Source organism: Malurus melanocephalus, unplaced genomic scaffold, assembly GCF_030028575.1.
Source record: "Malurus melanocephalus ecotype Western Australia unplaced genomic scaffold, MMel_1.1 scaffold_167, whole genome shotgun sequence".
In the NCBI taxonomy this organism is placed as follows: Eukaryota; Metazoa; Chordata; class Aves; order Passeriformes; family Maluridae; genus Malurus; species Malurus melanocephalus.
Window position 1 is genome coordinate 445859 of NW_026623399.1, and position 15000 is coordinate 460858.

General features: G+C 39.0%; 1 protein-coding gene across 6 annotated transcripts in view; it reads left to right on the forward strand.

The window, feature by feature from the left end:
- Positions 1–15000, forward strand: part of GTDC1 (glycosyltransferase like domain containing 1) — a 161187-nt gene that overhangs the window by 129280 nt on the left and 16907 nt on the right. For all 6 annotated transcript variants that reach the window (XM_057372235.1, XM_057372234.1, XM_057372239.1 and 3 more), the window contains one exon: positions 13614–13723. In XM_057372235.1, coding sequence (XP_057228218.1) covers positions 13614–13723 — 110 coding nt within the window. The remainder of the gene's footprint in view (positions 1–13613; positions 13724–15000) is intronic.

Here is a 15000-nt window from a genome sequence, read left to right on the forward strand (position 1 = left end):
GGGGCTGGAGCAGCCCCTTTGCCAGGCAGAGTAGCCAAAAATAAGCACTCATTGCCTTTTCAGAGGCAAAACATYGTGTGCCTTATTCAGGCATCAGCAGTTAAAAGCATCCCCTTCTTGGGCCTAGTGTGAGGCTCTCTCAGTGAAGAGCACTAATTTTAGCYGAGTGCTGTAATGTGTGAGGGGGTTTTTGTGTGTCAAACATTGGCACTGGGATCCTGCTTGTCTTCCAGTCCTATACAATAACACTTAACGACCATTGTCTACCATGATGATTTACATGTGGTTTTCATTTTGAGGGAAGAAAGGAAAAAAAAAAAAAGTAGAAAAGGAAGATTTTTTTTTTTAAAATGTTCCTGTATTCCCCTTTCACCTAACACAAAAACCCTTTGGCTAAACTGTAAAAAATAACCGTGCTGCTGTTACAGAAAGCCTCTCTAAATGAAGTGATGGTGACCTCATCATGCTGGTGCATCCCAGGGACTGTCAGCACCCTGAAACAGAGCATTAACCCCAAAACTTCTTCCACCCAGTGAACCCATCATAGGCCCTGCCTGCTTGGAGCCAGATCCAGATCCAAGGTGCCATTTGCTAGCAGACATCTTCTCATTCTGAAGTGGTGTTAAAATATTTTTGCGTGAGAAGAGGTGCTCTGATGGTGCTCTCTCCATCCCCCTTAAACCTGAGCCTGACAAAGGATTGCAGTGTGCCACCTCAGCCCACAGCAGATAAAAAAACTGACAGCATTTTGGCAGCGTCACGAGGTTCTCTACAAAGTAATTTGTTTTCTCCTTCCTCACCAARCCTTTATTGTTTTTTTATGAATATCTATAGTACAGCACTACTGACAGGAATTTCTTATGGCCAAGGATGCGGATAAAAGGTGACCATGGGTTTCCAAGCTGAATGGGCTATGCCAAGGAATTACTCTTTCCTTTGTGAAAATGGGCTTTGATGGAAACAGAGAGCAAAACTCTGGTGATCGATGGTCAAGTTCCCACATTTGATCAGAACTTTGTGGTGTCCCACAGGTTTCCATTCCAGTGTGATAAAGTGTCTATTTAGAACCATAGAATACTTTAGGTTGGAAAATATTTCTAAGATCACTGATTCCAGCCTGAAATCATCATGTCCAACCATACTGTTGAAGCAAGTTCAGAGGARATGTCCTGGTTTTGCTTCAAYAGTATGGTTGGAAGATATCCCTGCCCATGGCAGGRGGCTCAGAACCAGAGGGTTTTTAAGGTYCCTTCCAGCCCAAATCATTCCCTGATTCTCTGATATTTGGTGAAGGATGAGTGTATTAGGAAGAAGACACTGACCAGTGTGATGCAATCCTCCTCTGTCCCCCAAAACTATGCCACCAGCATTTATMCATCAATTATTCCTTCTCATTCATCCAAACCTAATGTTTTTTCTTTTTCCCTGTGTGCTCTGTATCATCTAAGCAGTTACAGATTTGATAAGAGAAAGTTGTCAGAAATCAATTCTTCTTCCCCTAATTGCACAGGCGTGATAAAAGATCACACAGGGAATCTGCAAGAATTTACACACACGTGCAAACAAATAGCTGTTGTCAATTCACATGGARGATCAGATAAAGCCATTATCTCATGTCAAACCTACCAGAGTGTGACAAGAGCATGGGGAAGGATATGGGGCAGGAGATACAGGACCAGGAGGAACAGTGGTGGAAGTCATGATGAGTAAATTCAGAACGAAAAAAAAAACCCGATCTAGATTGTAAAAATTATCTGAAGATTTCTGGTCTAAGGGGAACTGGTGTGTACAGAGATAGTCCTGTGCCCAGTTATCTGGGCTTAATACATAATATTATGAAGAAATGAGTGCTTGGAGGGCAGGTTGTGCTGTACCAACATGTGTCTGCCCAGTTTGAGGCCCTGGTCCCCTTCACTCAGGAGCAAGTGTTTGGAAAGGGCTTGTCCCATATGGGGACAGGAAATAAWTGTTGTGTCTTCTGTGATAGGGCAGCTCCTCGTCAGTGAGCTGAGCACAAATCCTCTGCAAGCTGCAAGGGACAGGAGCCTGGAAAGGGATTTTTAATAGTATTTTCTATTTATTTTATATATATGTATGTATAAAATATACATATTATAGTAGATAATTAGTATATAACTTTTTATATGTATATATATTAAAATCAAGTATTAAATAGTAACTTGTTCCTCTTGGCAGCACAATACAGAATTTGTGTAGTCACTGTTTGAGCTCACAGTTCAAAACTATTTCCTGTAGAGACACTTGAGAATACAGTGACTCATATTTTCCTCACTCTGTCAAGTATTTTGGACCAAAGCTTATCTCCCATCAAGACGCAGGTGTGGCAAGACAGCAAAACAGGAAAGAAATCCACCTAGAAATCACKTTTGGGTACCCAGAAGTGCCATTAGGCTTTACAGGCATCCTCAACATTGTGAGCAGCCTGCAGAGAGCAGGTAGATTTGGGGAATAAATAAARCAGACTGAAGACAAAGGCTCAAAATGCAAGTGTTTGTACACTGAAGGGCTTACAAACTTGAACTGAAAGGTTCTGGATAGGATAAAAAACTCTTAGGATGGGCTTCAAAATGTAAATTTTTGAGCAGTGTCTAAGGAAAGCCATCCAGTGCCCCCAAAGAAACTCGACAGCAGAGCAGTGATACTGATGGCACGTGGTGGATGAACCTCTGATATGAGTGTGTGGAGACATTAGTGTAGAAGTTGACACACTTCCTCCTTGCACACTTGAAAAGTCTGACTTCATGTTTGTGCAAGCTGGGGTTAAAGTTTGGGAGCAGACACTGCTTTTTTAGAGTCACAGAATGATTTRGTTTGGAAAAGATCTCTTGAGGATCACTGAGTCCAGCCATTCCCCCAGCACTGCCAAGCCCACCACTAACCCATGTCCCCAAGTGACAGATCCACGTGGCTTTTATATCCCTTCAGGCATGGTAACTCTAATAAATAAAAAAAAGTAATGAAGTCATCTCAGAAGCTCAGCCTTAAATGGAGTGGCAGTTTGGAAGTGCCCATTCACTGGTTGTTCATCCATTGCTGTCTAATCTTGAAATGTCTTCCTGCAGAAAGATAATTTGGGCACTGAACCCTTCCAGTGGAACATGTGCAATTCCTCGATCATTGTTTCTTAGAGCTTCTGGAAGGGTCCAGCATGTGCTGAAGGTGTGAAAGTTCTGGACACTCAGCATCAATTTTTCCCTCTTTTTTGCATTTTCTCAAAGGGTTATAGGCAGTTTATAATCCAGAGGAGAAAACATCTCTAGTTTTGATAATGACGAAAAAGATGCTTTGTGTTACCTTTGCATTCTTCAGCTGAGAAGCCAAATAGAATTTTGTTGTGTTTGTAGTCTAGGCAGAGCCTAAAGTTAGTGTTCTATGAGCAATAACTGGACTTGTGATCATCTCTTCATTTTCCTTCCTGCCTGCTCTCTGATTGAGRTGTGGGTAACTAGAGACTCAGAAATATAATCTTGTTGTCACAAACTAAATAAAAAAACTACAGTTTTGAAAATTTTAAGACAAACACTTCATGCTGAGTTAGAATGGTAGGAATTAAGTGAGAGCTGTGACATTTGCTTGTGAGRCACTGAGACACCACAAAGAGGAAATGGCCTCAAGTTGTGCCAGGGGAGGTTTAAGTTCAATATTAAGAAAAAAAATGTTCACCCAGAGGGCTGTCAAACCCTGGGAGAGGCTGTCCAGGGCAGTAGTGGAATCCCCAGCCTTGGAGAGATTTAAAATCCCTGTGGATGTGGCCCTTGGGGACGTGGATCCTGGAGGGTTTGACAGTGCTGGGACAATGGTTGGACTCGATCTGCTTCCTAAATGATTCTGTGATTCTCTGATCTTTCAGCTTTTGAAAAAACTGCACGTTTGCCAATCTTACAAAGATCCGCAGAGGGCAGTGAAGGTGTTTGGGTTTGAGTGGTGTTTTTTCTCCCCTGGTTTCAATTGCCTGGACTCCTGATTAATCATTGAAGCAACATTCACTCCGTTGGCATCAGCAGTGTAGGAAAGGAGAGGGAAACTGTCTCAGAAATACAGAGCTGAGATATTTTGTGATCTCTTCCCACTCAAATGTATCCTTCAAATCRCATTCCCCCAGTCGAGGGAAATAATTTCAGTTACCCTGGTCACAGTAGAAAGCAGCCCTCTTTTTGAATGTCTTTTTTCATTAATGTAGATATGTTTCTGAGATGAGAAACGATGTTTCTTCTAATTACGGTTACATGTAGTTAATTTCCTATTTTTAAAAGCTCAGTGTGAAAGGCAGTTTCCTTTAAAAAGGGAGGGGGGGGGAAGAAAAAAGTGATACAGCTGATGTTCCTGTTGCCTTAGCAACAGATTTATTTATTAGGGTCTGAAATGACATGAGTTAATATACCACATACCTGCTGATCGGCAAACTCTCCTATTTCAGCTCCAGTTGACAATTAAGTCCTGGACAGCTACAGCCAGGGGTTAATGTTACTCATTAGGAGAACTAGGTCATTACTGGGAAATCAAGGCACTTAAGGCAGCATGGATAAAATACAAAATTCAACATCTCAAGGAGTGAGGGGTTTTATGTTAATTAACCTTATTTTCCTTTCATTAAAAAAAAAAAAATCTTTCATATATGCATATGACAGTGGATCAATTAATTGGGAAAGGGAAAAAAGAATGAAGTAAGCTGTAGTTTACTTTCCTCTCCTAGTTGTCTTCATTTCCTTTGGAAGGGTTTCATTATTTTATGGAAAATTCTTATGTCTATATGATGAGTAAAAAGGGTATTAAAATTAAGAAGGGAATCATCATGGAAATCAGCTTTACCACAAGGGAATGAGCAAATAAAAGCCTTGGAAATGAAAATAAATAAGCTTTGCTAATACCTCACCTAAGGAGCAGAATATAAGCCCATCAGAGCTTGGAGATATTTAGAGGTACTTCTTTGCTTCTTTATTAAGCAGTTACATAGTTATTTGACCTTCAGAAACYGAAACTTTAGAGAACTAATTCAAGTTGTTGGCAAATATTCTATTTACAGGAAGCTGATCAGTGGCGTAGCCAACAGTAACTCCTATACTTAGTAATTGGCTTCTGATTTCCAGGAAAATTAAATATATTCTCTGAAAGTTTTATTAAGATATCTGAGTGGGAGTTTTAACTTGATAAGTCATAAGTGATTTAATAAAGCTCTCCTGAAAGCCTTTATTTACTAACTTTTAGCAGACTTCATTCTGATACKGGAGAACTTAATAGGCTGAAAAAGAATCATATTAAAATGAATTTTTTTTTTTTTTTTACTCATGCTTCCCCAAATGCACTTGGTTCTTTCACTTCTACTAAGCACTCTACTTTATTTTCTGTATTTAAACTCCTGTGGCCCAGTTCTGCTTCTTATTGTATTTAGACCAATTTGGTGTAAAACCTTTTTCCATTCCTGCCACGTCAGCTTACCTGGGCTGCATGTRTGATCCATTGTAAGAATAACAAAAGCAAAATACAAGCCCCATGAGTGGTTTTCTTCTGCATGGCATGGTTTTACATGATGCASCTATTTTCTTAAATAATAATWAAATAAWAAAAATTSRAAAKAATRCTCAGCCTGAAACACCACACACAGAAACTTTCCTTCGAGGCTGGGTTGGATTGGGTTTGGAGCAGCATGGTCTCAAGGAACGTGCTGCAGGGGTGTTAGGGTGAGATGAGCTTTAAAGTCCCTTCCCACCCAAACCATTCCATGTTTCTGTGATGCTGTGATTCCTTCTGTGCTGTGCAGATGCTCACAAAGCTGCCACTTTACTGCCATCCTCCAGAGCCTGTTGCAATAAATGCTTTAGCCATGGTTGAAAAACTGATTTTGAGTTAATGTAAGACTACAGCTGCATCACCTGGACAGTTGAAGTCGATTTAAGTTTGGAACAGATGCATCACAGTTTGGCTAACAGCTTCAGTAAGCTTGGCTTTCYCTTTTCCCAGAATGGGAAATKYRTTTTATRGTGTTTTTTCTTCTCTGTGAGGAACCTTCTACCACACACAAATCCAAGATCAGCTTGCAGTTTTTAGGAGGTAGTATTCTGTTTGTGGGGTTTTTTTCCATCTTGTTCTTCAGATGTTCTGGAAAACTTTGGACAGGATTTTTCTAGAAGATTATAGTCCAAGATAAGCCTCAGTTTTGGGGAACATCATAGGCAAGGACAGAAGAGGTTTTGTAATACAAAGTCCCAGGCAAACTTAGCAGATGGTGCCACCAGCCCCCTTTGTAAGTCACAGCACCCTGGACCAAAGTATGGGAATAACCTTTCAAGAGACAAAAATCAAATATTTTATAAGCAAGTGATCTGATATTCCTCCTTATTTTCACCAGTAATAGGAGGGTTATCTTTCTTCCTTCAAAGCTCTTTTTAATTAGGTTCCTCTTCTCTCCACACTGCAGCTGTTCAAGTCTGTTCTCTTTCCCTTCTTCTCCTCCCTGCTCTCTTTTTTTTTCCATGTTTTCATGCTTTTTTCCCCTCTCCCTGTTTCCCCTAATCACTGCTTTTTCTCGGCTGTGTTTGTGCAAAACCTGACTCAATGCAATGAGTTGATTCCTCATTCTGAAAGCCRTGAGATTTGGAGTTACTTTAATCTTGTTGAATAATGAGTTTCAAGCTTTGGTGCCAAGAAAGTTCCTGGTTGGAAGCTTCTTCCTTGGAGATCCCAAAAGGATGAGTTATCTCGGGTACCTGAGCTAATTCCTCTCAGGGTATTACTCAGTAAAAGTAAATTTTATATACATTTTCTGTTCTTATATATAAAATTTTATATTATATAATTATACAAATTTATATAAATTTTCTGTTCTTCTAAGGAACCACTTGAGTAGATTGCTATCCACTTATAACCATATTTGTAACCATCTTATTATTGCCATGACTTTAGTGTAGCATCTTATGCTTGAATTGCAATAGGATATGTTGTGTATGATTATCAGGGCTGTCAGGGTCACTCAGATATTTTATTTCCTCTCAACAACAGGAAAACCTTTTCTTATATATCACCTTTGGAATACTAAACACAATTAATTTTTTTTTTTTAATTTACTCTTTGGGAGTAGTCCATAGCAGTTACAGGGTTTTGTTGCAAATTCAAATAAAATGTTGGGTTTTTTTTTTTTTAATCTGAATCCTCTACTTGGGAACAGCCAGGCTGGCCAAGCTGGAGTAAAAGAAAAGAAAGGCATTGGAATGAGAGTGCATTGATTTTTACACCAAGGTAACTGAGACCAAATGCTGGTCTTTGTCTTCAAAGCTTAATCTCCCTTTAGGAAATAAGCAGGAGGCTCCATGACTGATGCTGATCCTGAGCTTTCTTTGGTTAGGGAACGTGTAATATTTTATTTTGAGTTTTTTTTCCTCRTGAGTTGTGAGGGGAGAAGAAGAATCTGAACAATAAACTCCCAAGGTTCTTTCTTGTTTCTCTTTTTATGAATCTCTTGTAGATAACAGGAGATAGGAGAAAATGCTTTTCCAGCGTAAAGCAAAATGCCACCCATTTTTCTCAGGCCAGCAATTTGAACAAATCAGAGGGTAAAATACACACTCCTCACTGTAAATACGTCATGGGCTCTAATAGAAAATAAAACACKGTATTTTCCGGTGCTGTTTGGCTGCTTTTTGCCTCTCCAGTGCCATTTTTTAATTCCTTGGCTTGCAGAGGTGTTCTGAAAGCACAGGCGAGGATCAGGACCCTTTTTTTTGCTTGTAGGACCTCCAAATTGCCAGCTAAAATTTATTCTGTAGGGCCCTTTTTCACGCAGAAATATTTTCTTCTACTTGACTCCATTTTCTGTGAACTGAGGGGGTATTAGATATTGTGGTAACTTTTGATGCTGATGATGCCAGACAATGTTTAGAGGCACAATTACAGCAAAGACATTTTGTAGAGCAGATCAGCTGAAAAAGAAAAYTCACTGGACTTAACTACATATTTACAGTCTACCTCAACCTCATCTTGGAAATACAAAAAGATGGAAAAATACTTTGATAAATTGAACAAATGGAAAGCAATTAACTTTTCCTTCATGCTAGCATTTTCAGTTATTTCTTTTTTTTTCCCTGTTCTCTTTTCTAATAGCTATTTCCTGGCAGTAATATTTCCTCTTTTGCAGTTATCATGAGCATTGTTACCAGAATTTGGTATTAGAATTTTAATTTTTTTTGTCCCTTTTTTTTTTCCCTTCCTAATCTTAACATAGAAAATGTGTATTAAAGTCATTTGATTTAGGAAAGTCTTCTGTAATCTGTGAAAATAATTACTAGAATGTATTTCATTTGGYATATTGAATAGGCTTGTAACATGAGTCCTCTTTTCTTTAAGAAGAATATTATTCTCCTAAAGTATTTACTGCCTGTGATTCTCACCATATTTCTGTAAATGAAAGCTCCTCTAAGACCACATCTTGCAGATGGGGAAACCTGGGCAGAGCTGTCTTTTGGGAAATCAGTGTCAGGGAAAGACCAGAATTCTGCAATTCTCTGTTTTGAAGGCCAGGTTTATYTTTTGTGACTACACTTCTACTCTCTAACATTGTTTGATTATAATAAACCTGTATTCAAGTTTTTCTAAGCTCAGGATTTAATGTGAAATATCAAAGTGTATTACAGCACATGGTATAATGGAGTGAAAAAATCCCTGTTATTGTTCTTTAGATTAGGTTTGGATAAAGTGGAGTTTTGATTTTTGATTTTAGGAGTTTTTGATTTTCTGTACGGGTTGGATAGGTTTTCTGTTTGCCCTGTATTTATCCTTTTCCTCCCTGGGTCTGGATATGCCATACTTTTGTAGTTTGCACCAAAAATATTTATRTTCTTTATGTTTTCTTTTTTTCTTTTCTTGTGGTTCTCCTTCCCTTGAATTGCTTTGCCTATCACTTCTGCCCTGTTTGCTGCCAAACTTGCTCCTCATTATTTCACTTCCCCAAAACTGAAGGGTCACTGTCATTCCAGTGTCTTGGAAGCATAATTTCTTTTATTTTTAATCATTGATTATTCTGTGCTCATGGAATTACCCAGCCCCTCACCTTTTCCTGCCTGATGTTCTCTGTCCCCTTCTTTTCTCCCAGGATTTCTCTTGGCTCACCAGCCCTTGATCTCCTCAATTCCTGCCCAGCTTCATCAATAATGAGTGATTCTTCGTGGCCTATTTTAACAGCTATTTTCTAGCAATCATTGCAGGCAGGCAGAAATCCATCTTTTACCTTTTGCTACATGTCCTAAAAAATTTTTAAAAATACAAATATAAAGTCCTGCTTCAACTTCTGAAGATTTTGTGCCATTTCCCACCTTTTGTGCAATGAGGAGGCAGAAGGAAATGCAGCCAGTGTGGCTTCCTTGGCTTCAAGGCACWGCACAAAATGAAATATTACTGCATGCCCTCACAATTTGGGATTCTCTCCTGCTGAAAATCTCCCATGCTAAATGTCCYAAGGAGATTAAGATCAACCCTTTTAATATTGCTTTTAGCTGGGCTTATTTGGAAGCCTTTTTGAATGTGTAGCACCTTAAAGKTGGGACTCGATGGTGTTTAAAGTCCTTTCCAGCCTAAATGATTCTGTCATTCACAGAGATGTCACCACAGGGCTGTGGCTTTTAAAAGCATGACATGGAGTATTTTCTCAAATACAACTTTTTTCTCCTCTTTCGCACTCTTTTGTTGATGATAAATGCAGKTTTTAATATTTTTTTTTAATATACTGCTTTTTTTTTTCTCTTTGAGCAAGTCCTGCTGCTTTTCCACAACTCTTCCACTTTCTAATTGCATTGCTAGRTATGCCTTCCTCCAAATCCTAAATAACTGTGATTATCAGCATGTAGGATAAGTTTWCATATACTTAAAAAATTAAACTAAAGTCAGAGAAGACCATATGGGTCTCTTACTGAATTTCACCCAGATTCAAGAGATTAATATACATTGACTAATGTAAAGGGCCAAATTCTGCTGTTTCTTCTTTTTTTAAAAAAAAATTATGTGTTTCCCATCACTGGTCAGGGATGTGGGTGAGAATAACTCCAGTTCAGGTGGTCTCCATGTCCTCTGCTTCCAGTCCCAAAAGGGATAAGGCTCAGGCTGAATTCCCAAAATCCCTGAAGAGCAGAAGGGTGTTTTGGAGACTGTTGCCATTGATTATATAGAGGAGCATCGTCGTAGTGCTATGAAGTTGCTTTTWAAAAMCAYTTCAGTCTGAAAAGAGTGATGTCAAGTCATCAATTAATCCTGACAGCATCCTTCTGTGGTGAAAAAATAATATTGTCACACCCATTTTATGAGCAGAAAATCTAAGGCAGAGATAATGGAGGCTCAGTAGTGATGCTGCTGCTCCCACCACATTCCCATTGCCCACTCAAGAACACTCCTCAAAGTTTGATATCAGATTACAAAAGGAAGTTCCTAAATCAGAATGAACTCTGGGCCACCTCTCCTTTACCCAGATCACTAAACCTCAGCCAGTTCTTCAGAGACACTTCAGCTGTCTCTCTTAAAATGCGAGTTAGACTAAATAATAAGAAATCCTGGGTAAAAAATCTAGCTGTGCACGTGTGAAAATGGAAATTGAATACTCCAAGGAGCATAGGTTTGGTGTCTGTGCCTTTTGTGTGCCATGTACAGCTGGAGTTTGGTCATTCTGATGTTTTCATGTTCTTAGGATGAAATTTAGAGCATCTTCATACCATGCCCAGTTCTTATTTTTCCATTTCCAGATGCATATCAAATCGAGTGAAAATACAAAAGCATTTCAAATACCTCAACTAAACAACAAAGCCAGACCCTGGAGTCACATTAGCTYGATTTTCCCCCAAACATAATATCTTAAAAGAAAAGTTTGCATTTTAATATCAGGCTTTTATACTGGTTTGCAGTTCTTCTTCAGGAAATGGAGTATATATAATTAATACTGTTTAATAAAGCTCAAAAATGCAACAGATGCAGCCAAAAGTGCACATCATTTTGAGCAGATCTTTACAGAACAGACATTCCATATTGTGTTCATCTTTTTCCACGAGCACTGCTATGGCAATCTGGTGTGTTTAGCAGTTGTTGCTGAGTAAGGCAGACTGGATTGTATATGATTTTCTCCATGTCAGCCAAGAAACAGAGCTCGCTCCTTTTWGATGCAGCAAAGAGGTGGTCTTGTGCTATTTATTTCTTTCTACCAGGAGCAGCTGAGACCTTTAGTATCGTGCAAGAATAATAATGCACTGCAGTCTGTAGGTGCATGGGCCAGAAGGTTTCTGGAGGTCTGAAAATAAAATGGTTCTGGTGTGGAGAAGTCACAGGAGCTGATAACACAGTTAAGATGAGCTCCCAAACAGAAAAGCTACAAGATTCACAAAACGTGTCATTAAAATCTGTGAGTACTTAAAAGGGAAACGTTTTATACGGGGGGATGGAAGGAGGTTCACCTACAGCAGAAAACCCGCAAGAGAGGCTCCAGTGCAGAGGAAACGTTTCCCCTTTCAGCATTCCTTCTGGGTGCCAAATTTTCCTTCTGTTCTTCCCCACCTATTAAACAAAGCTGCAACTTCCAATTCCTATCAGTTTTCCTAAATATGTGCAGCTTATGTGGCTTCGCCGAGCTGTAAGGCTCCGTGTTCTCCTGCCAGCTCCTTGACAATGTGGCTCCAACAGCATCCTCCACTTTTGGCTGCCTCTGGGACCCCTGGTCTCTTCTGGAAAGCGAGAGGGAAAGCATATCCTTTGCTGGAAGGACTTTTTGTGACTGTGAAGCTGATAGCGGGGCTGTGAAGAGCTTGGAAGGATCCCCGTCAGCGTCGTGGCTGTCGAGTMTGCCGGTCCGTCGCCACGAGCTGAGGCAGCGTGGGCTCACAAAATCACTGCTAAAGCACCCACAAAAGCCTGTCCAGGGGAAACTGAGGCTAAGGGGGAAACTTTGTCGTGAATTACACCAACTCCCAGYGTCGAAGCAGTTTTCCTTGCAAGCATCTGTAACGGGGATGTTCTYTTCCAGCCAAATCCGAATCCGTGTGAGCCTGCGTTGGCTCTTTGAGCTGGGCATTTGGAGGGAGCTGAATACTGGCAAAAGTTTCTGCACAGAAGTTACCTACCCGAAACAGGTGGCTCTTTTAAGCGTGAGGATGCAGCAAACTAAGAGGCAAAGATGTGGGGTCTTTGCAACTGGGAGAAATCCACTCTCCAAACCAGTGCTTGGCTACTGGAATCGCTGTGGGGACTCCTGGTTCACAGATGTGAAACAAATTACGAGGCTTATGCAGTTGCATTCCTCCTTATTATTGGGAACAAAACAAATCAGGGGGATGGAGGACTTCTTACAGCGATTATTGTCTGGCTTGATTTTAAGAAAATGCGACTAATTCTGAAAACTCCACAATTCCTGAAGGTTTTTCAGTCTAGGGAAGTCACATTAATTAKAAGATTAATTTATTTTAATTCCCTAAACCAAAAATATTGACTGAATGGGAAGTTAACACRTGTAGAGCTGCAGATGTCATTTGGCTTCAGATTTCCTAAATGATATAATTATTAATCTTTCATATAATAGTGTGAGAGACCTACAGATTTTGTTCTACAAATTACTCTGTGAAGAAAGACACCAGGACATCTGAGATATAGATTTTTTCCCTTAATACAGGAAGGAAAACRGTGGAATTTTCTAAATAATAAATAAAACCAAAATATTTTAAAGGCATATGGTGCACATCTGTTGAAATACAATAACTTAAAGCAGAGTAATTAAATGCAAGATATAATATTCACCTTAGAGTGGGGGAATTATCTCATTCCATTTTTAATATAACTTAAGTAATTTGGGGATTTTAGATCATTTGTGATACCTTTTGAACCTTTCATTTTGTGCTAGTAAAGAAGACAGATTAGAAAATCAGRGGGTTAATTTGCTTTTAGGGAACCTAACTTGCATTTCATTTCATTGAGTGTCATACCCRTACAAACCTTTAATATTATCTTCGGCTGAAATGATAAATAAATACACATTTTTTTTATATTCTGTTTTAATCTCCAGTTACCTTCTTAAAAATCTCAAGGTAGAAAATGCCTTGTGGTAGTTTATTCCTTTCTTTACCTAAAGTACCSAATGGATGGAAAGCTTTTCATGAGTTTCCTAAATGGATTCCTAAAATTCCAGCTTGARAAATCCTGTGGGTTTAGGAGGAGTTTTTGATTAACCTGTTACTCCTGAAAAAAAGAAAGATTGAACTCTAATGGAAGTCATATATGTAGTTTTTTGGACAGGAAAAAAAAGCCACCCCAAAACATTTTTTTCCTACCCAAAAAGTGGTTTCGCCTTCAGGTAGGTGCTCGGTCTTTCTCGCTTTCAAAGTTGATAATTTGAAGAGTAAATGCATCATTTGAAGATGGRGAAGAGAGAGAAGAATCTGATGAAACTGAGTTTTGATTCCATGTGTTGTGTGGAGTAAAATGTTTAGCCATAAGCAGAGGGAAATTCTTTGAATACATTTAGTCCCCAGAAGTACAATTTAAGAGCAATATTGATCTGATAAATACCCCCCCCCCGCCCCCCATTTTCATAAATGTAAAACTTAAATGATGCTGAGATAAGTTCTGTTTGTTTTAAGGGAACATGACAAAGATCCTGAAACTTTCTTTAAAGTCCTGATGAAGCTGAAAGACCAAGATCTGCCTTTTCATGTGTCCGTTCTCGGAGAGACTTTCAGTGAAATTCCAGGTACATTTCCTTTTCTCCTTTACTATAAAGTTACCATRAAGTAGATACTTCCAGAAATAGTTCTCATTTATGTGGTTTTTTATCTTAGTGGAAAGAATGTGCTTAAAGTCTTCCTAGTTGTGAAACTAAATGATATTGATACATTGTAAAATTAAAATTATTAAAGACAGTAAGCATTTTTGGTTTTGCTTGGCAGAGCAAGACCTTATTTATGACTTGTGGTTCAGCAACACTTCTGTATTTATTTAAATAGAGAGATAGGCGTGAGTGATTGGATGGTTCAGATAGGAAATGAAATCTTTCAGGTCGAGGTCACTCATCTGAAATCCAGACTGAGATTTTAGCAGGTGAAAACACTTAGTTCCCTTTCAAATGTCAGGTTAAGGACTGCTGTGGAGAGCTTCTGGTTTGTATCTGGCATGAAAGTGGTCATTAATCTTCAATATTTTTATACCACTCTTTTGGACAGTCCTTCCTTTTCTTGGCTTCTGCAGAACCACAACTCCGTGAACAGTTTCACCTGTCTGGAARATAAATAGATTTTATTCAGGCACAGAGCTTTGTGCCTGAGATMTTATGGCAATAAAGAGAATAATCAAATCCTGTACTGGGTGCACTTGTAATAAATTAAACCTTTTAAAAATGTGCATTAATGACAAGAGAGTGTCAAAATATCCGATGTTTTAGCTCGTAAGCTYGTATGTGTTTTCCAAAGTGTAGACTTGCATCTCTCCGTCTCATCAGGCTGTAAAAATAGACTGGGGATTAGTTTATTTGTCAGTTCTGTCATATCTGTTGCCTGCTGGACTGGTGATATTTCAATTGGTTTAGTTTTGATTTTGCWGTTTTTAAGACACCAAGAAATTGATCTGATCCAAATAACTTTTGGGTCCCCAACTGAGGCACAGCTGGGTTGGAAAAAGAGGTAATAATTCAGTAGCAGGAAATTCTTCATGTTTTCTGTCCACTTSCTTTTCAGACAGTTTTCTGAAAGCCTGTTCTTCTAGGCAAGCCTCATCACAGATCCCAAGGCAACGTTGCTTTCCAGACTGAGCACACCAGATTTCTTAGAAGGAGAAATTTCTAAGGAATATGTGACAGATAGGAATATACGATGGTGCGCTGCGGGAACAGATTCTATTGACACTCATTTTGGATGTTGTTACATATCTCATTTGTGGCTTCAGTACTTATGAATAATGTAGATCATCCTAAATTTATGCCAGTATATCAAATCTATATGCCGCACCTCTTGTCTTGTCAATTCATTCATCCTC